General features: G+C 51.1%; 1 protein-coding gene across 4 annotated transcripts in view; it reads right to left on the reverse strand.

Moving 5' to 3' along the window:
• Positions 1-5,337: 5,337 nt before the first annotated feature.
• Positions 5,338-21,026, reverse strand: part of Ctdspl (CTD small phosphatase like) — a 117,172-nt gene continuing 101,483 nt past the window's right edge. For 2 of the 4 annotated variants that reach the window (XM_087905183.1, XM_087905182.1), the window contains 5 exons: positions 19,287-19,343; positions 15,738-15,830; positions 11,812-11,997; positions 8,715-8,836; positions 5,338-7,756 (listed from right to left, as the gene is read on the reverse strand). In XM_087905183.1, coding sequence (XP_087761309.1) covers positions 7,696-7,756; positions 8,715-8,836; positions 11,812-11,997; positions 15,738-15,830; positions 19,287-19,343 — 519 coding nt within the window. In that variant the 3' untranslated portion in view covers positions 5,338-7,695. Of the gene's footprint in view, positions 8,837-11,811; positions 11,998-15,737; positions 15,831-19,286; positions 19,344-21,026 lie in introns of all 4 variants that reach the window. The other 2 variants (XM_087905181.1, XM_087905180.1) reach the window with 1 other exon arrangement.

Here is a 21,026-nt window from a genome sequence, read left to right on the forward strand (position 1 = left end):
TTTATTTTTTTATTACGTGTGTGTGTGTGTGTGTGTGTGTGTGTGTGTGTGTGTGTGTGTGACATGCGCACGTGTGCACATACTATGGGATGTATACGGAGGCCAGAAGATAACCCGTGCAGGCAGTTTCCCCTTCTGCTATGTAAGTCCCAATGGACCAAACTCAAGTTATCTTGACAAGCATCCTTACCCATCCACTCAGCCATCTTGCAATACCATTTTTTTCATTTTTTTTCTAAAACAGGGTTTCATTTACCCCAGGCTAGCCCTGAACTATGTAGCTGAGTATGACCCTGAGCTACTTACTGATCCTCCTCCTTCTACTGCTTAAATACTGGGATCTCAGGAGATCACCACTACGCCTGGCTTGTTCTCTTCCTCCTTTCCTTCCTCCCCCCCTCTCTCCCTCCCTCCCTCCCTTCCTCCTTTCCTCTTTCCTCTCTTTCTCCTCCATCCCTTCCTTTCTCCTCTCTCCCTCTTTCCTCCTTCCTTCCTTCCTCCCTCCCTCCCTCCTTCCTTCTTTTCTTCCTTTTTTCTCTTCTCTCTCTGAGAAAGGGTTTCCATATATAGCCCAGTTTGGCCTCACACTCATGTTGTGGGATACTCTTTTTGTACACTGTGAAGAAGTGCCTTTGCCAAGGCTCCTGCTGATTGGTTTAATAAGGAGCTGAATAGCCAATAGCTAGGCAGGAGAGGACAGAATTCTTATCGGGAAGACATAAGAATTCTGGGGAAAAGAGAGGTGGAATTTGCCAGTCAGATGGGAGAAGTAACGCGCCACATGGCAGAATATAGATTAATATAAATGGTTAATTTAAGTTATAAGAACTAGTTGGGAACAAGCCTAAACTAAGACTAAGCTTTCATGATTATTAAGAAATCTATGTGTCACTATTTGGGAGCTGGACCTGTTAAATACTTGCGGCAATCTTGCTTCAGCCCAATGCTGATTATGGGACTGCGCCAGTCTGCCTTCGAGGCTCCCTGCCATGATTTTATAAAAACACAGCCATGCCTTGGTATCTGTAAGAAGACTATGCTCTCCATGGATACCCAAATCAAAGGCTGCTGAAGCACTTCATACAAGATGATGAGCTAGTATTGACACACAGTCCCCACCCCTTCCCTATACTATCTATTTCTAAGTCATCACTTAGTTTGGCTGTTGCTTATTCTTGAAACAGATTCTCAGTACATCAACCAGGTTGACCTCGAACTCACAGAGGTCTGTCAGCCTCTCCTTCCTGAGTGCTGAGATTAAAGGCCTGTGCCGCCACCACCACCCGATCACCCTACACTTTAAAGTGTACAATTCTGTGGCATGGGGACACTGACCATCACCGCTATCCATACATATCACTACCTCTCTAGCTTCCCAAAGAGAAACTTTACGTGGCTGAGGAGATGGCTCAGCGGGTAGAACACGTACTGCAGAAACACGAAGAACTGAATGTGGATTCCTGGTATCCATGTAAAGGTGGAGTGTGCTGCACACACCTGTACTGAGACTGGGAGTGTCTGCGACAGGATCCTAGGTGAGCTCTGGGCTCAGTGAGAGATTCTGTCTCAAAGAATAAGGTGGAGCCATGATTGAGGAGGACATGCGGATGTCAGCCTCTGGCCTCTTAACTCAAACGTCACTGCCCACAGGGAAGCAGCCTCCTGACCCAGCCATTCCTTGCTTCCTGCTTTCTGCCCTAAACTGAAACTCGGTTAGTTGGGCCCTTCTCTGGGACTTGTGGGCCCAGGGAGAATGTGGGCCCATTGAGGTAAAAGGCCCTGTCATTGCTGTATCTTTGAGGATGGCAGCTGAGGGCCACTGCTGTTAGTCAGATAGTGCATTACTGTGATTTGTCCCATGGGGTATGGGTGTGTGTGTGTGTGTGTGTGTGTGTGTGTGTGTGTGTGTGTGTGCAAGCAGGCATGTGCTCTGTATGGAACCAGGGCACGGAATTCTCTCCACAGTTCTTCTATGTCCCTACTCTGGCGCCCCTGATAAGAGACCTCAGGCTCTTTTATCTATCTATCTATCTATCTATCTATCTATCTATCTATCTATCTATCTATCTATCTATCTATCTATCTATCTAATTGACATTTCTTTCCCAGGAGGTGATACGCCTCCAATCCCCAATTTGGGAAATATGCCCCATTTAGTGCAATCCAGCGCCAGAAGCTTAATGGTGGACACAAAGCTCCTCCAAAAGTTCTCCTCAAAATTCTTTGTGTCAAAACCACCCCACCCCTCACGTGCCCATCCCCGAACCCGTGACCTGTGGTTGCAGAACCTGGAGACGTGCAGGCAGACTAGGACCTGACCTTGGTGTCTGGCTTGGGTCATCTTGTGGCCATCACACCTATGACAGAGAGAGAGAGAGAGAGAGAGAGAGAGAGAGAGAGAGAGAGAGAGAGAGAAAGAGAAGGAGGGGAGGGGAGGAGAGCTGAGGAGAGCAGAGGAGAGCAGAGGAGAGCAGAGGAGAGGAGAGGAGGAGACTGAGACCAGGGATAGGCTCAGTTACTTCAATACTGAGGGCTGAGGGACAGGGCACTTACCCTCTCTCTCCTTCCCTAGAGCAAGAAAGGGGTTCTGGTCCACTTTCTCTGCTTGGTCACCCCTCCCCTGTGGGCATACCCACCCTAATCCTGAGCTGTTAGTTTGGGGTCTGATGAGCTGGGCTTGCCTGGCTGTGCTGTCTGCTAAGTTCCTCATCCCACTGACTTCTGGCCCAGGTGGCTCTGCAACCCCAACCCATGGGTTTCCAGGGATTTGGGGCTACTGTGCTCTTGCCAGCTTATCTCTAGGGCCCTACCTTCTTCGAGTCAATATTGACCTAGGTGAGGGAGTAGCGGTAGGCCTCACCCCATGGCCCCCAGGTGATCTCTGCCTACTCTCCCCCAGGCTGGTGTGCAATCTCCCTGCAGGGGAGGCATGGGAAGGGTCACCTGACTCTAGTCTTGCTAACACTCGGCGAGCTTGGGGATACTCCAATTCTTGTCCCTTCCACTCTGACCTCTGTGACTGCTGAGTCCTCACATCTGGCTGCAGGACAAGGAAATAGAAGCGACTCAACCCCCAAGGCAGGAATTCCTGGGGATCAGATCCTGTGGGTGTTGGGACAGTAAGGTACTCAGGGCAGATGAATCGCGGGCCTCTCCAAGGGCAAGCTGCCTCACTGTTTCTTCGCTCATAGCAGTGAGGGGAATATGTCTGTGAGGACATAGGATACAGCTTGGGGCAGAGCACGGTCCTACCCTTGATGCAGGAGAGTGAACAGCTGTGTTCTGCTCCTGGCAGGTGTCCTGGGCTCCCATTCACTTGACCCAACCAAGGTTTACAAAAAAATATTTTTATTTTACCTGTATTGCGTGAAGGCCTGCATATATGTCTATGCATCATGTATATGCCTGGTACCCACAGGGGCCAGAAGAGGGCACTGGATCCCCTGGAATTGGAGGTATAGGTTGTGAGTCACCTGATAAGGGCTGGGAACTACTACGACCTCCAGAAGAGCAACAGTGCTCTTAACTGCTGATTAACTGCTGAGCCATCGCTCCGGACGCTCAACCAGGATTCTCACCTAGCACAGACAATGCTCTGGCCATGGAAAGGCTCCTGGTACCCAGGGAGGACTTCTTGTGCTTTTCGAGGTTCCGTTTTAGCAGTGAACATGTATAAACCATCTCCCCAAGAACGCTGTATGGCAACTCCCAAAACCCTGCACATGGCAGCTACACTGTGTGGGCACCAGGCCTGGGGACAGTTTGGGGGCAATTTTCCCACTCCTCTGTAGCTAGTCAGCTGTTTCCAGCCCTGGTTGCACCTTCTAGTCCCTTGGATTATTTTAAGGAAGGCTCCCCTTCTGAGAGGTCTGAGTCAAAGTGCCAGGGTGGCCTTGAGAAGCCTAGCCTTTTCCTTCTCTACACGTATTGGTGTGTATGAGCATGTTTGTGTTTGTAGGTGCATGTGTACACATGCATGTGGGAGGCTGGAATGTCATCCTCAGGATGCTGTCTACCACCTTTGGTCAGGGTCTCTCATTGGCCTAGAGTTTACCATTTAGGTAGGCTAGACTGGACTTCCAGGGAGTCCCAGGAGTCCGCCAGGCTCTGCTGCCCTAGGTCTAGGATTGGAAGGGCATGCCACCACTCCTGGCATTTCTGTGCATTTAAGAAACTGAACTCAGGCACTTATGCTTACTTTAGAAGCTTGTATCCTACGTAGGAGCTGGGGCTCCAATCTCAGGGCCTTATAATTCAGCAAGTACTCTCGTCACCTACCGAGCTGTCACCCTTCAGGAACTGGAAACTTTGAGAGCTCCCAGGCGATGTGTGTGTGTGTGTGTGTGTGTGTGTGAGGGAGGCAGTGCTGAGGAATGCACTTAACCTTTGGTGATTCTCGGTGTAGCCCAACAGGAACTACGATGGGGCTTTGTTTGGAAAGCTTAGGGGCCTGTACGCCTCTGTCTCATAGCCCGAGGGTTCAGCCTGTTCTGGGGTTAGCCTGATGCCTCACTAGTTAGAGGTTATGGGCTTCGAGCATCCTGTTGATCTTGAGCAAAGGGAAATTAACAGGTCTGGATACTCCAGGGACCCTGACCACAGCCCACAGGCACTTCCTGTCCATCTCACCAACTGCCAGCTAGCTTGCTGTCACTCCCAGGCTGTCCTTACCTCTGCTCCCTCCTTTCCATTCTTCCTGTCATAACTAGAAAAGAGCAGAGCACATTTCGGGGAAGCCAAGTCCCAGTTAACTGTCCTCTTTGTAACTGTCTTCTCTCCACCTGCCTGGGCACTCACTAGGCGGCCACAAGCCTGTTTGTGAGGTGTAAAACAGGAGAGGATGTGAGAGCAGGAAGGACCAGGGAGTAGAGCGAAGCAAAGGATGGGGGCACGCTGGAAGTCAGAATCAGGCTAAGGCAAAGTGACCGTTGTCTGGCTGGGCAGTTCTGCTGGGACGGGCAGAGATGTGGTGCTCATAGCTCTATCTCCATCCCAAGGGGACTGGTCCCAGGACCCTCCCCAGCTGGTAGGGCTGGAGTCCTTATGGGAGGATGGAGTCATGCTCCCTGTCTGGAGAAAGAGGGCCAGAGGGCTGAGCAGCTGCCCCTTTTCAAATTATGAGCAATTTGGGTTGGATGGTTTTTTTACTCTAGGTGTCAGAAAGTCTGGCACTGAGTGCTGTGGCCCAGTTTCCATCCACTCTGCTCTGTAGAAGTGAGAACGACCTCAAGACCCACGGTGTCCAGAGAAGGGTGTGGTGTGCAGGGGATGGAAAAAAAAATAAAAAAAACCCACAACAGGCCATACCTCTGGAGAAGCAGGTCAACCATGAGACAGTGCAGTTTCATGAGTTTATTTTTTGGCAGGAGGGAAATCACTGATTGACAATACTTGTCCCCAGAACCGTGCATATTCCACACGTAGTATTTCCCAAGCAGCGCTGGATCGCCACAAGCATCCAGCAGCAATCCGTAACCCCCCAGACACCAGCATCGCGACTGCTGGGGTGGCGATCTGCAGGGCGGCTCCAGGGACAGACACGGTCAGACATACAGCCGCTGGCGTGCCGGCTGTCCAGCACAGCACCATGAGAGCAGAGGCACACACGTCACGAGTGTTTGACCAATAGGGCTGTGTGTTTCCGGATTTTATTAGAAACCAGGGATGTAAAATGCTGCCGGGCTATACACACTTCCAGGCTTCATTTCGTACCCCAACTTCAAATGCTGTAACTATGACAAGTTAGTGTCATTTGGACATTCTCATGTCCCCAATCTCATCGGCATTGCACCGCGTCCAAGGAATCCCCACCAACTGCCATGGGCGACAGGTGGTAGAATTATTAGGGCACAAATGCATTGTTCACAAGCAGCTAGTGCATGGAACCACAGACCAACACGGACGATTCCAGAATAAATGGAAGACAGAACACTAACATCATCAGGGGTCGGGGTGCCCAGGAAGCCCCCATTTGAGGTCATGCAAAAGGCGTAGGCTGGAGTCCACAATCCCAAGCCGTCCTGTTCCAGACCTTCACGTCGAAAGCACATGTCTAGGAGAGTGGTCCGAACGTGGAGCTGAGAGGATCACGGAACTTGGGAGGTCAACTGTTTCTTTTGGCTAAGGAGATGGAGTGTTTTGGTAACGTGGGGGAAGATATGGCACACAGAAGTGGCTGATAAACTTTCAAGCCCACACTTTTAATAAACTAACAATTAAAAGCAATACCCGTATTTACCTTAAGAAAATAAACCTCACACATTCGTCTCCTTTCTTGGCCTTGTTAGAATTCTATTGCTTCATTTACAAGTAACTGATTAAAAAATATAGATTTTTTTCTCAATTATGTACATAAAGCAGATTTTTTTTTTAAAGAAAGAAAAATTGACATTTTGGAGCTTGGTCAAATAAGGTGCGGATTTCAGAAGCCTCAGAGGCCCTGCCATGCACCCGAGACATCCCATGTTTGCGGTGGTAAGAAGAACAGGGTTCCCCGTCCGGAAGCTGTGCCTCAAGGGCAGGACCATGCGCAGCTCCAGAACTCTAAGGCCCAGACTGGCCTCAAACCTGTCTGAAGCAGAGCACTGTTGCTAGGCTCACTTCCCCTGAAATATTCTGGAATTTCAGTCCATCCTGCCCCCTTTTCCAAACTGAGACCCGTGACACCAGTACAGCAAGAGGCACAGGTGACGGACGATCTGAGGTTCTCATCCGGGCCTCGTTCTGCGTGGACATGAACACGCGGCAGACACTGCAACACCCAAGACACTTAAGGCAGCGGGATCGGCTAATGACTGGTTTCCGTGAGGATTTATGGCATATGTGGATCTGCCACGTAACTTGTTATCTGTGGTGATGCTTAGCAAAGGGGCAGTTTCTGTTGTAATTGGCACAGGGATCGCTGGGTTCGGAACACTCAGAAAGTCAGGAGATCTGATGATCTATCTCTCTGTATTTCTGCTCTGAATGCACAGTGGTTTCCCAGACCAAAGCACTGTGGGAAGGTAGGCCAGGTAGCTGGCTTCATTATTTTGTGAAAGAAAAAAAAAATTTTTTTTTTTTTAAAGTTTGACCCCTGATTTTGAGTCTTGTTAGTGCCAGCAACTCCCAGCAGAAATCTGGCTGAGGCCCAACCCACAGAAGACTAAGGCAACGGTGCCAACACGAAAGGGCTCTTCTCACTCTTCAGGAGAGCGACGTTAACACAGCACTGCTGGACACCACACGGGGAATGGCTGGAAAGAGACCGCTGGGCTCCAGCGAGGAGCCCTTCTCCTTGGTTTGGAGCAACGAGTCTCCCATTTAGACAGGCTTCCCCAACCCTTGGCTTGAAGAGGCTGTGCTTCCAAAGAGGCTGAGATGGACTTGGGCCACATGGAGGTGGCGGCTGGTCGAGGCCACAGGTTCTCAGGCGAGACTGGGGAGCTCTTCCATGGGCTCTGATGTTGGCTGCAGTGTGAAGTGGACGCCACACCTGAGCGCTGCTCTGGCCCTTATTTATTTATTTATTTATTTAAAAAACCCCTTTGTGCCCTTCAACATTCTTGGTGGCCAGGGCCAAGAAAGGGAGACAGTTGGTGCCGTGCTTGATGGGGCGGGAGGGCCCCGTTTCTGACCCTGTCCAAGCCTGCAGTTTAGCAGTGAGCGTATTCTGAGCATAGGCACAGTGGCGAAGAACAGTGTAACAGCCGCTGGTCAGTTCCATTTGGTGGCAGCGCAGTAGCAGCAGGTCCCACACAGCTCCACGGGTACCCAGCTTTCGGAAGGAAAGACGTGACAGTCCAAGGGTTTTAGGGTTTTCTGTAACTATTCTCCTCAAACCATTGACAACAGGAAAACAACATGGGACAGACGTGTGACCATTGTGGGAAAGCAGATGTGACCCTAACGTCACCGCTCAAGGGGAAAATGCAACCTCAAGACAAATTTTATCAACATCAGAAATCATAATAAAAGGGATTGGTTGCTTCATAAAGCATGGGGCCGTGGGCAGGTACATTCTGGATTGGCCAGAAACAGGTGGGGGCCACGGGTGTCACGAGAAGACTCCCGTAAAAGGGAGCCGGACCCCGCACACGCCACAGGCTGATGTTTGCACCTGATCCACGTTCTCCCTGGCCACACCCTCGCCCCACCACACACAGGCTCCCAGGGTCTAGAAAACTGTCCTGTTTGTTGTCTTAGCATATCTAAGACAGTAAAAGACTAAAAGATGTCTGGAAATAGGTTGTATACAAAAAGTAACTCTCAGCTTAAAATAACATTCGAAAAGGCACTTTATCCTGTAGAAAAGAGATTCTGAGTTGGGTCAGCTGCCCCAACCCGGGACAAAGGGGACGGGCTGTCTCTTGGGAGGGAGGGCAGTTGAAAGAGCGTCTGGAAGAGACCAAGGTTTCTTTTTTTTCTTTTTTTTTCTTTTTGGTATGTTTTAAGAAAATCGAATCTGGTAAAATGCATGTCCTTTTATGAAATCTATTAAAAGAGTTTTTTTCCTTTAAAATAGTTGCTTCTGTTCTTTAAAAAAGAAAAAAACAAACAAACAAACCCAAAACGAAACAGGTAGGCAATGGCGACATTCACCCTGTGACCCGGAGCATGGAGTCAGCTCATGGTCCACTCAGAAAGCTGAGGCTGGGAGGGTCCCCTGAGCCAGGGGCTCCAGAGTGCACAGGCAGGGACGGGCCGTGGCCCCGAGGCCCCGAGGCCGGGGCTACCTGCTGCAGAGTCTGTGCAGCATGCCGTACACATCGTCCTCCCTGCTCAGGCCCTCGAAGAACGGGATGAGGTCCAGCAGCTCTGTGTCCGTCATGTCATCGAACCAGGACTGCACAGGCACCTGCAAGACAGGACCCAAGGGTGACACCGTCACCGTCGTCCTTTTGTTTGCTCCGGAGCAGCAAGCGCAGCTGGTCCAGAGTCAGTGCTGGAGCTGACATAGGTGTAGGGGCGGCTCAGTGAGGCAGCCGTCCCCAGGGTGTGTGAGCGAGCCCCAGTGAGTGCTCCCACTGAAGAAAAGATGCCCGTTCCCAAAGCTCTTTACGGCACTGCGCTGGCCCGGCTGCTGTGGAGCCCTGGATGCCTCTCAGAGGTTACCTGACAACCACCAACCACAGAGCCCAGTCCAAGCACATAGGTCCAGACTCTACTTAGGGCCACTGCTTTAAGCGGTGTGCCAAAGAGAAGCAGAGAGTTCCTGCCCAGGCTTAGCAGCAACCAGGTAAACATGGAAATGTCCAATTTGAGGGCATTTGGAAGATATGGCACAAAGAGAGCTCCCGTTAGTTCTCTGTGGAGGAGGGAGGAAGAAGAGGAGTGGAGAGAAGTTCAGAGTCCCAAGAAGAGATTAAAAAAACCAAAAGGTATTCATTTACTTACTTTCAGACCTGGGATTGAACCCAGGGCCTCCTTCATGCTAGGTGAGCTCTTTGTCAACTAAACCATATCAACAGCACTACCTGTGACATATTTTTGTTAGAAAAGGAAAAAGAGGGGGCTGGAGAGATGGCTCAGTCCTTAAGACACCTTGCTGCTCCCCCAAAGGGCCCGAGTTTGGTTCCCAGCACCCACACGAGGTGACTCATGGCCACCTGTAACTTTAGCTCCAGGGATCCAATGCTCTCTTCTGGCTTCTCTGGGTACTGCATGCATGAAACACACATGCATAGATGCAAATAAAAATAAAACAAGCTCTTTCAAACATTACAAAGAGAGGCTAGAGAGATGGTTTGGTGGCTAAGATCAGCACCATGTACTGCTCTTGCAGAGGACCTGAGTTCAGTTCCCAGCACCCACAACAGGCAGTTCACAACCACCTGTAACTCCAGCTCCAGGGAATCTGATGCCCTCTTCTGGCCTCCACTGGTACTACACTCATGTGCATATTCTCTCTTATACATTCAAACAGGTAATTAAAAACAAAACTACAAAAAAAGGAAAAAATTTAAAAGAAGCCCAAGTCTAATCAAATAGCAAATAGAAAGTCTACTTGTTTGCCTGAAGGAGGAAAGGTGGCTGAAAAACATTAATTACTAACAGCCATCAAATTCAGAATATAGAAAATTCCCTTAAGACAACTTGGTAAACTTTCCACAAATAAATGATAGAGAAGAAACGATGGGGAGTGAAGAAATGCTTAGAATGGAGACACATTAAATGAAGCAATGCAGGGACCTTCTTTAGATCCTGACTTAACTGATTCACATCCCAGAAAAACATGTCTAGATGGCAACATGAACAGTGTATACGGTAGCTAATACAAGAAACGGCTGTGTGGAAGTGAACCATGGCAGCGGCGGACACATCCCTATCTGCTGGAGACAACTGCCAGGTGCACTAGGTGGAACTGGATTGGCTCGTTAACATGAATCTCTTTACTTATTTAAAGGGTCTCAGTATGTGGGCCAGGCTGGCCTAAAGCTCTTTACATGGGCTAGGCTGGCCCCCGAACTCACAGAGATCATCTGCCTTCAGAGTGCTGGGATCAAAGGCGGGCACCACCACACCTGGTAACATGACCTTTTTTTTTTTTTTCTGAGACAGGGCTTCTCTGTATAGCTTTGGAGCCTGTCCTGGAACTAGCTCTTGTAGACCAGGTTGGTCTCGAACTCACAGAGATCTGCCTGCCTCTGCCTCCCAAGTGCTGGGATTAAAGGTGTGTGCCACCACTATCCGGCAACATGAACATATTTAACTGTGAGGCAGAAGTTTGACTGTTTATTCTTACCTTTTGGCTGAATATAGTTGCGACCCCTTATAATAAGTAGAGACATACAATTCTAGACTTAAAAAGGTATGTATGACAGTGGTGGTGTATGCCTTTAACCCCAGCACTCGGGAGGCAGCGGCAAAGGATCTCTGTGAGTTCAAGGCCAGCCTGGTCTACAGAGTGAGTTTCAGGACAACCAGGGCTACACAGAGAAACCCTGTCTTAGTGGGGGAGGAGGAAGGCAGGGATCTGCATTGCAGGCTTGGGGTGAGCCCAAGAAGCATGTGTCTTTCCCAGAGAATGATCTGGAAGGACTGAGGGCTCGGTGTGATGACCCTGAAGCAGTCCCCAGTAGGCCTGGCTGATCTCTCTCTTCCTGGAAGTGCCCGGCAAGCAGTGGAGGGCACCACTTTTCCGCTCAGTGAGTTGTGCTGCCCTGGTGAGCAGGCACTGAGGGCGGCTACGCTCCAGGGAGTTGTACGCGGGGAACCTTCCTACGTGGGCTTCTCGGACGTCACTCTGAGGAGGCAAACCTGACAGTCTGATGGGAAGCCATTTCTAAAGTGCTTTATTCACCGAGGATACACTTCCTTAGGAGTCGTAAAGCTCCGTGAAGTTAGTGCCAGACAGAAAGGGCCCTCTCTATCACAACACTCAGTGCTACGGAGCGCAGCGGACCGAGCCAGGTTCTAAGGACTCTTCACACTGAGTCCTTAACCATCCAGGAGGCAGTGTCCCTGCCAATCTCACATGCAGACGAGGGGGAAGGCTGACCGAGGAAGCCAATGTCAGGCCGTTACTAAGTGGTTGAGTCAAGATCTGGAAAAAGTGCCGGGTGGTGGCGCTCGCTTTTAAACCCAGCACTCTGCCTGAATGCAGAGGCAGGTGGATCTCTGTGAATTCCAGGCCAGCCTTGTCTATAGTGTTTCAGGACAGTCAGGGCTATACAGTATCAAAAAAAAAAAAAAAACCCAATCCAAAAACGCCCAGAGCCCCGCCCAGAGCCCCCCTTGCACAGGTGTTCAGAGTGGTGCCTGCCGAGCGGGTGCCTGAGCAGCAGGCCAGAGGCAGCCACAGCTTCCCAGCCCATTCTCAGGACTACTTACTGCATTCTCCGGATGGAAGATGTAGGAGGCGGGAGAATTGTCCACAATGATCACTTTGCTCAGCTCCCGTCCCAGGCGACTCAGGTCCTTCACATAGTTCCCACGATGGAAAACACAGGATTCTCTGAAGAGTCGCGCCCGGAACACGCCCCAGCGGTCCAGGAGGTCGGCCACAGGGTCTGCATACTGGAAACAAGAGTCTCTATGAAGCCGGAAGAGCCAGAAATCCACCTAGGACACCAGCACACACGTCCCCTTTTGGCGGGGAGGTAGGGTGGTTAAGATGTGTTCCACGTAGCAGCCCAGGACAGGGTCCTTCTGGGCCACTGCCTCCCGTGTGCTGAGATCACAGGCATGAGGCATGACATCAGGCTGGACTTTTTGTTTGGTGTATTTTATTAGATTTGGAAGAAATCTTGCCAGAAAGGTCTGGCAAGCTGTAAATTTTGGCAGCTGTCCAGGAGACTGGAGGAAATCATGTTAAAAAAAAAAAGTTGCACAGAGGCAGCCAGCTGCATGGCGGGTGGGGGTGAGTGTGGGGGAGCTTTAGAGAGAATAAAGGCGGCCCAAAGTGTCAGGGAAGGAGGAAGGAGGGAAAGGCCCGCTCTTCTGAGTAATTCAGAAAAGTGGACAGCATTATGAGGCTGCAGATTCCGTAGCCCTGTAAGAAACTGCCTAGACTACTCCTTGTCTTGGTCGTGTGTGTGTACAGGTGTGCATGGACACATGAGGCCACCGTTGGTGTCTTTCTCTATTGTCCCCCACCTTGCTTTTTGAGTCAAGGTCTCTCCCTGCACCTGCAGCTCCCAATTCAGTCAGACTGGCTGGTAGTAGCCCCAGGAACACACCCCCTCCCCGTCTCTGCCTCCCCAGTGCTGGACCTGCAGGGGGCACACTGGCTGCCATGCTCGGTTCTCTGTGTGTTCTAGGGAAGCATGAGCGACGCTTTACCTACGGAGCCACCTTCTCCGTTTCTCGGACTTACTTTCTATTTTTTTACTTAAAAATTATCGTTGCCGCGTATGTTCACATGCACAAGCACACCATGATGTGCGCGTGGAGGTCAGAGGTCACCTTTATGGAACCGTTTTTCCCTCATTGCCAGACTTGCATGGCAGGTGCCTTGAGCCACGGAGCCATCTCATCAGCCTCTTAGGCCACTCGAATAGCTGGAAGTATTTTAGGACTGTGGTATTTCCCTCTCCGTGTATATCAGAAAGCACTGCATTCTTACAGGTCTCTCCCATCGAATCCGTCAGCAGTTCCTGTCAGTTTTATCTCCAAAAATAGTTTGACTCCCACCTTCATTTCTTTAGTTCTAATGAATCTTCCTGGACGAGTTCTCCTGGCCCGGGAAGCTCCTATTTCCTGCTGGCCCTCCCCTCCCAGCCATTGGCCCCCAGCTGTCAGAGTGGCCGCTGAAGGGCACACAGCATATCCTACTGCTGCCCTGATTAAAATTCCCAGTGTTGACCTACTATCTTCGGAGTCAGTACAGGGCACACGGCACATCCCATTGCTGCCCTGTCCTGCAGGCCTCACTCGAGACCTGGATCCACCAGCAAGACCAAAGTAAGGCCCACGGCCAGGGTTTGCAACCTGGGACCTCCTGAGGCTGAGTCACCGAGGCCGTAGTAGATGCGCTGCAGCTGGGTCTGTGGGAAAGTTCGTTCCACTCCAAGGACACCCTGAGTGGGGCAGAGTCCAGGAGCAGCTGCATTTCCTACTGACTGAGCAGCTCAGAGCACTATTTGGGTGAAGCTGGCTAAGGGGCATGTGGGCGTTCTACAAAGGGTTGACTTGCACGAGAAAAGATGTGATTCATTTTCTCCTCGTTGCTACCACCAGAAGTGGCAATCATCCCTTAAATGTTTTTAAGGGTTGATTTGTTTTCATGTGTGTTTTGCTTGCATGTATGTGTGTATGGGCACCATATGTGTGCAGTGTCCACAGAATCCAGGAGAGGGCATTGGATCCTCTGAAACTGGAGCTATGGGCAGTTGTGAGCTCCCATGTGAGTGCTGGGAACTGAGCTTAGGTACTCTGCCAGAGCAGCCAGAGCTGAGCCATCTCTCTGGTCCTGTCAATCGCCTTTTAGGGAAGTGTCTGGGGGTCTCCAGGCTTGCAAGATTAGGATGAAGCCTACAGGCGCCCGAGGCGGGGGCACATCTCTTCTCTTCTGTATCCTCAGTGCCCTATCACGTGCGGAGGGAGAATGAATGCCAGGATAGGCAACAAGTAGCAGATACCGTGGAGTCTGGGAGGCAGTGGGCTGTGCCTGCAGGCCCTGGCAGGAGGCAGGGAGATTCACTGTATAGATGCAGCTGGCTGAGCGCTGAGCTAAACTCCGAGAGCTAGAACCCAGACTACACATCACTACAACTTGGCCATGGGGTTGAAAAGGCTACAAGGTTGCATTGGGGACTGGGTCTGGCTCTGCAGGGCAAGAATAATACTGAAACAGGGCTAGAGAAACAGATGGTGGGGCAGGTGGGAGCAGCCCAGGAAGAGCAGCCCAAACAAGGATGTTTAGGCGAACACTGGGGACAATGCCAAGGAAGAGTGTTTTCAATCTCGCCGAGGAAAAAACAAGCCCTAGTCCAGCGCGCTGGTGCAATCCTCGCCTTGCTGTTTGGCTGTTTATTACTCCAGGTTCTTTAGCATCCTGGAGCAGCATCAGAGGCACCATTGAGGCTGCACACATAATTAGTCTTGGCACCACCGGGGAAGACTATTTCCTTGAGGCCATGCTCTGTTTTCTGTACAAGTGAATAAAGCCCAGGTGTGGGATCTCTCAGCAGCTCACACTGAGGCCAGCTGATGAGGCTGGCAGTGCGCTCAATAGGTGGCCCTTGCCTTGGTCAGCACAGAGGACACACCCAGACGTGAATGCCCCAGCCAGGGGAGCAGTGCTGAGGACCCGAGGTCACAGGTTCAACATGTAGAGGAATGTGGGTGCTGTCCAGGCAGGCCACGGAGGAGGAGGCTGCTGCTCCTGGAGGAGTTCTGCACACAAAGGGTTAACCTACACACCACAGAACTCATCTTTGGGGGCTACTCAGAGTTTCCAGGTACTCATGGAGACACCGTGGATGTTACCAAGTGGATTTCGTGACTCTGTGAGACTCGTGGTGGGCAGACCTTGGAGGAGCTAGGGGCCTGTTCTGCCTGCCCACAGCATGGCACCAATGAACCTGTCTGGATGTTATTACCCTCACCAACACGGATGATCCTATACACTGAACGTCAGGAATGCTTACCCCGTGACATTACCCAGAGCAGCGCACAGAAGATGGCAGGGGCTCAATGAACGACTGCCAATAGGAGCTGGGAGTTAGGCTTAACCATCCACGCGGCTTCTTCATTTAATCCACTCCATCAAGCAGATGGAGTTAGCCCCAATTAGATAAGAGGAAATTGAGGTGTTACCAGAAACCGGGCGGCTCCTTAAGCCAGTCAGAACGTTCATCAGCCCATGCCTGCAAGGGACACTTGATACCTGCCTCTACTCGTTCCTCCTCCAGACCTGTGGCCACTAAACCCAGGGACACAGAGACCTCTAACATCTGGCTGCTAGTCAGTGGGCGAGGGATGCTCCACCACGCCTGTGCTGGGCAGCCATCCTTCTGCAGTCACAATGGACAGGTCTTGTGATTTCGGCTGTGGATAACTGGTTTCAGGTGGCTGCATACAGGCGACTTTCATGGAGCATTTGTTCTAAATGCTCCCTGTCACCATGGTAACCAGAAGCCTTTCAGCCTGGCAGTATGCACATGGCCTGCATCCATCCCATCTGGGGTGGGAACCTGTCACCGCAAAAATAGCTTCCTCCACCTTAACAAAAGGCTCTTGGCAGCTTGGGGGGGGGTGGAGGGTGAAGGGGTTGGGGTGACGGCTGGGAGTCTGCGGCGGGGAGCAGGACGCACCTTGGCCAAACTGGCAGTAAAGAGCACACACTCGAAGAGCTGCCCCATCCTCTGGAGGAACTCGTCCACGTGTGGGCGCTTCAGCACATACACCTGCAATGGGAGGAGATGATAGGCATCAGCCACACAGCAGCTGGAAGCCCTGGGCATCCAGAGCTGCCCCAGGGGACCTCCTCCTGCTGCCAGGCCTATCTGTGCATGATCTGCTGAGGTTTGGACCAGAAAGCTGGATGTAGGTTCCAGGTATGCCAGTAGACACCTCTCACAAGGAGAAAGGGAAGCTGACCACGATGCCGAGGGTCTTAGGGCTCATCAGAGCTAGCAGGTGGAGCACAGCTGTGCCGTGTTCAGGTGAAGTTGCTCATTCATCCCGTGTGGTTTTTGACACCCACTGTGAGTCAGTCCCTATGTGGACGCAGGCCTACAGCCTATGTGCTGAGCTTTTGGAAGTCAAGGATTGGCTGCTGCCTTCTACTCTGAATTTCCCCCTCACCCCACACCCCATAAAAAGGCCCGGGGGCTAAAAAGTTTGAAGATTTTCTGCTCAACACCATAGAGGTTCCTCTGCTTATGTGGGAACACACAAAGTACTCCCGAGTGGCAAGAGGTGTCTCTTTCCCACAGTCGGGCCACAGAGGACCACAAGGCTCCTGTTTCTGGAGGTGAAGTGAGTCTCAGGGAACTGAGAGAAGAGAAAGAAAGAAAAGCCAGGGAGAAGACACGGGAAGAGGGAGGACCCAATTAAGACTTGAATAAATTCCACTGAAGTTAGCCTACCTCTTTAAAGACACAACACATTTACTAGGCCACAGTGCTTTGCTCGGTTCGGCTACAAGGCTGAATGGGATGATGTAGGCCTGCCCCTGCCAGGCTCACAGCCTTGAACATATACTTACAGAAATTAGTGAATACAACACTCATCGCTCGGCTGGGGATGGGGGTGGGGTGGAGCAGGGTGGTGGGGGTGGCGTTTACATTAAAGATATTTTTCCTTTGCAGAGGAGGGAGTCACAGAGAATAATATCTGGCCTTGACCTTGAAGGATCAATAGGAGTTCTCACACTAAGCAAGAACCAAGCTTCTAGGCTGAGCAAAGTGTGAACGCGGGACCTGGATGCTTGACAACATGTGTGGTGTTGGGCTGAAGCCCGAGCGCCCAGTCAATCATAGGCAACCAGAGAATGTAAGGCTGTGCCAGGGAGGGGCAGCTGCAGGTGAAGAATTAGGTGGCAGTAAGTACATAGAGCCTCTGAGAGGGAGAGAGAGACACACACACAGAGGAAGGGAGGGAGGCTCCGGAGCTGGATGCACAGGGCTCTGCACCACCTGTGAGAAAACCCTGCCGGTGACGACATTCCCACGTGGAAACGGCATTCCCACGTGCAAACAACTGCTTCGCAGTACGCCAGAAAAAGGTGTTTGCTGGTGGGAGACTAGGTGGGAGAACACCCACCCGGCTAGCTGAAAGAGTGGGTCTGGGGCCTGGTTCTGCGGTTGAGGGCAGAGGAAGGGGTCTGAGGAACGGGAGACTGAGTACCAATAGGAGGACCCTGCTGAGCTGGGGTGCTGGGCTCGGGCTGAGGGCAGAGCTGTGGCTGCAGCAGCCGCAGGACCCCCTTTGCTCGCACCACTTCTTGGTCCTGGTGCCAGTGACTGGGCGTGGCCTCCCGTTCTGTGTCCCTGGGAGGATTGGATGGACAGCACGCTTGGCTACGTGCAAAGAGCTGGAGACTGACAGGGAACTCTGACGTTGGCGCCTTTGGCAGAAAGGAGGGTCCTGGGCCCGGATGCCGGCGTCCAGGCCCGCGTCCCCGTGCAAGTAACCAAGAATAGGCCCCTTGGGACCTGCACAGCCTATCCTGGATTACTTGAACGAGGCCACGGCCTTCGCCAGGGCCTTGGTCCTCTTGCTTTAGCACCTGTGGCTTCCTCCCCTTAGGAGTCTCTAATCCCAGCCCCGGGGTGGTTAGGGCCAAAGAGAAGGGGCTGGGGGAGCTGCTGCGCATGCTCGCGGTCACATGGTGTGGAGGATTACTTTTCTCTCCATGCCACTGGGCAGCCCTCCAGTGCCTCATCTCAAGCTCTCCCGAGCCACAGTACTCAGTGCAGAAGTCTGAACTGCTGGTCGGGTGTCGAGTTAATCAGCAGATGCTGGTAGGAATGTTAAATGCCCATATGCCTGCAGCTCTGGCTTTATGATGGCTTTAAAGCGTGAGGTGTGGAGACATGGCCTTTCCCAGGTCCCGCTTCCTGCAATGCTAGGTCTAAGTCTAAGGAAAAGAACCCTGGCTCGGGAGTCAGGATTCTCATTTTGATACTTTTCACATTTAATCTTGAGCCAACCCTTTCTCTAAGCCTCAGTTTCCCCATCTGGGCAGTGAGACGGTTATACTGATGACTTTTGTTACAGGCCTGGACAGTTGTAACTGCATTCAAGAGTTACGGGGCCTTATTGACATCATTAAGAAATGACATCCCATGTGGCCTAGGAACTAGATGTTCCCTCCTGCGATCTGAGGCCAGGTACTCTCCCATTAAGGCCTTAAAGTCACCAGCGGAGGCGGTCCCATCATCCCTAAGGGTAATCTGACCAAAGCTGCCTCTACTTTAACCTTCAAGGCTAGGTCTTCTACCACGCTTCTAATCTAGTCATAAAAAAGGCCATTTCCAGAAAAGCTTGCTGATGACAAAGACGAAAACCAAACCAAACAAGCAATAACGCCCCCCCCAAAAACAAAACACCTCTTTCCAAAAATGCCCCATAATGACTTACTGGTGGTATTTCCCTATTGCATGCTGAGAGAGTGGCCTAAAGCAATCATAGGAGGACATTAACTGGATGTCAAGCCTGTGGTGGGGGTGGGGAGCAGGGGGCTGACAGCAGAGGCAGACTGAGGGGCCACTGATAGTGACACTGGGATTTGTCTCTATGGCATGTACTGGCTTCTTGGGACCCTATTCTCTTTGGATGTAAACCTTGCTCAACCTAGATGTAGTAGGGAGAGCCTTAGACTTTCCACAGGGAGGGGCGCATGGCCCTCTCTTAGGAGGGGGGTGGAGTGGGAGGGTCTGTGGAGGGAGTGGGAGGAGGGGAGGGAGTAGGAATTTGGATTGGTATTTTTTTAAGTAATAAAATAATGAAAAAATAAACTCCCGAAAGTCTAAATAAATCAAACCAAAGAACAATCACATCTAACAGTTATGAACAGAAAAGGTCCCTCATTAACCTGGTATAAGACAAATGTGTGTGAGGTAGGAATTCATTTACTGCACTCATTTATTTCCTTTTGGTTTTTTGAGACAGGATTTTTCTGTGTATCAGCTCTGGCTATCCTGGAACTCGCTCTGTAGACCAGGCTGGCCTCGAACTCAGAGATCCGTCTGCCTCTGTCTCCATGCCCGGCTCACTGTATTTATTATACAAAGTTTGTTTCCTGTAGCTGGAATAAAATCACCATGGAGATGAGAATTTAGAAATGACATTTGCAGGGAATGTGGTCACAAGAAGAAAATGCTCACCACAGATCCAGGTTAGCTTTGATTTCTTACCTGGTGTATAGTTCCATCGATCTCAACGGGAACAATGAAATCTGCATTACTAATGGGCTGGAGAGAAAAGGAATTGTGATTAATATATCTGAAAGGGAAAATAAAATTGGAAATTTTAGCAAGAAAAAAGCTTGCCTGGACCAATATTTTGATAACTGGGGGAAACAGTTCAGTAGGGTGCTGGCATATGCCTTGGGTCCTTGAAATAACACAAGCAGGAAGGCACGTTTCTCTCTGCTTGTCATGGCATTTCAGCATTCTGATCCAACCTCCTGGTCACTTGCCTGCCTCTACCACAAAAGGTGGCACAGCCTGGCAAAAGAATGGGCTCTTCAGAGAGTCCAGCCCTTGCCTGGGGGCCCAGACAAGATGAGGGGAGCCAATGTTGGCCACCAGGGGGCAGAGATGAAAACCTACTGACCAGTGTCACCACCACTGGAAAAGCAATTTGTCCTTGGACTCACAGTGTGGGCAGCTTGGCAGGGGATGCTCAGAGCACCGACCCACAGCAGGCAGAAAGCCAGATGCCGCCCACCAGGAGGCTGGGCAGACCTCCCGCTCCGGACTCCAGTGCCTGTCCTCTACCACTGCTGTGGTGGTGAGCATGATGTCTGATGGGTCCCCATGGCTCCATCAGCAGTTTCAGGCCCTGCCTGGTGGCCTGGCCTGGTTTCTTGCTCTGGGGTTGGAAAGCAGCCACCCTCTCGACTGCTCTGTTCTACGAAACACAAAACCCAGCCTACCCACAACGTCACAGACATTGGACGTAACTCTTGGAGAGTAGTGGGCGCGTTTGGAAAATAGGACTTTAGCAGTCATTGTAGCTCAATGGGCTCCTATGTAGTCTAAACAGAATTTCACAAGCTAGAAAAATTAAGGAACAGGTCCAAAAGACTCATCAGCCTGCAGATCCTAGGGGCAAGAGAGACGCTGAGGAAGACAAAGGAAGATGCACATGGTGGCCACTGGGTGGAGAAGGTGTGCCGGACCTCTGGTTAGTCTGTAGACTGGGTCTGCACCACACACTCTTCATTGACATATAAACTGAAGAATGTGGAGTGTGCTAGACCACCACCCCATCACTGTGTGCAGTGTGCTAGACCACCACCCCATCACTATGTGCAGTGTGCTAGACCACCACCCCATCACTGTGTGCAGTGTGCTAGACCACCACCCCATCACTGTGTGCAGTGTGCTAGACCACCACCCCATCACTGTGTGCAGTGTGCTAGACCATCACTCTGTCACAAAGCGCTCAGATGTGGGGGTACTGCTGAGGTTTAAGACCATAGTTTATCTGTTCCCAGGGTAGAAAAGCAAGGGAGAAACTCAAAATTTCATAACTTTACCACGGAAATAGAAAAACGAAACAAGAGAAACAGAGAAAAACGATGGAAGAATAACTGTCACAGGCTCTGGATTATGAAATCACACTCTACACAGTGAAGTAAGAGGAGAATCAACCTCAGCTGCCAAACACGGCTGCTAGGCTCTCATGTGCCAGGGCGATGGAGTCCATGAGCTTGTGTGTCACACCAGAGGTCCACAGCGCTCACTTCCCAAAAGACTGGGATGCCCACGACATGAAAAACCCTAACCTGACTTGGAAAGGTAGCCTGGGTCGAGTCCATGAGATGGTGCAGCAAGGAAACATGGCTCAGTGCTGGGTAGGCCTGGTGAGTTTAAGCCCACGAACCCACGGTGTAAGGAGAGACCTGACCCTAAAAGTGTGCTCTGACC

Source organism: Myodes glareolus, chromosome 4 (genome assembly GCF_982192425.1).
Source record: "Myodes glareolus chromosome 4, mMyoGla1.1, whole genome shotgun sequence".
NCBI lineage: Eukaryota > Metazoa > Chordata > Mammalia > Rodentia > Cricetidae > Myodes > Myodes glareolus.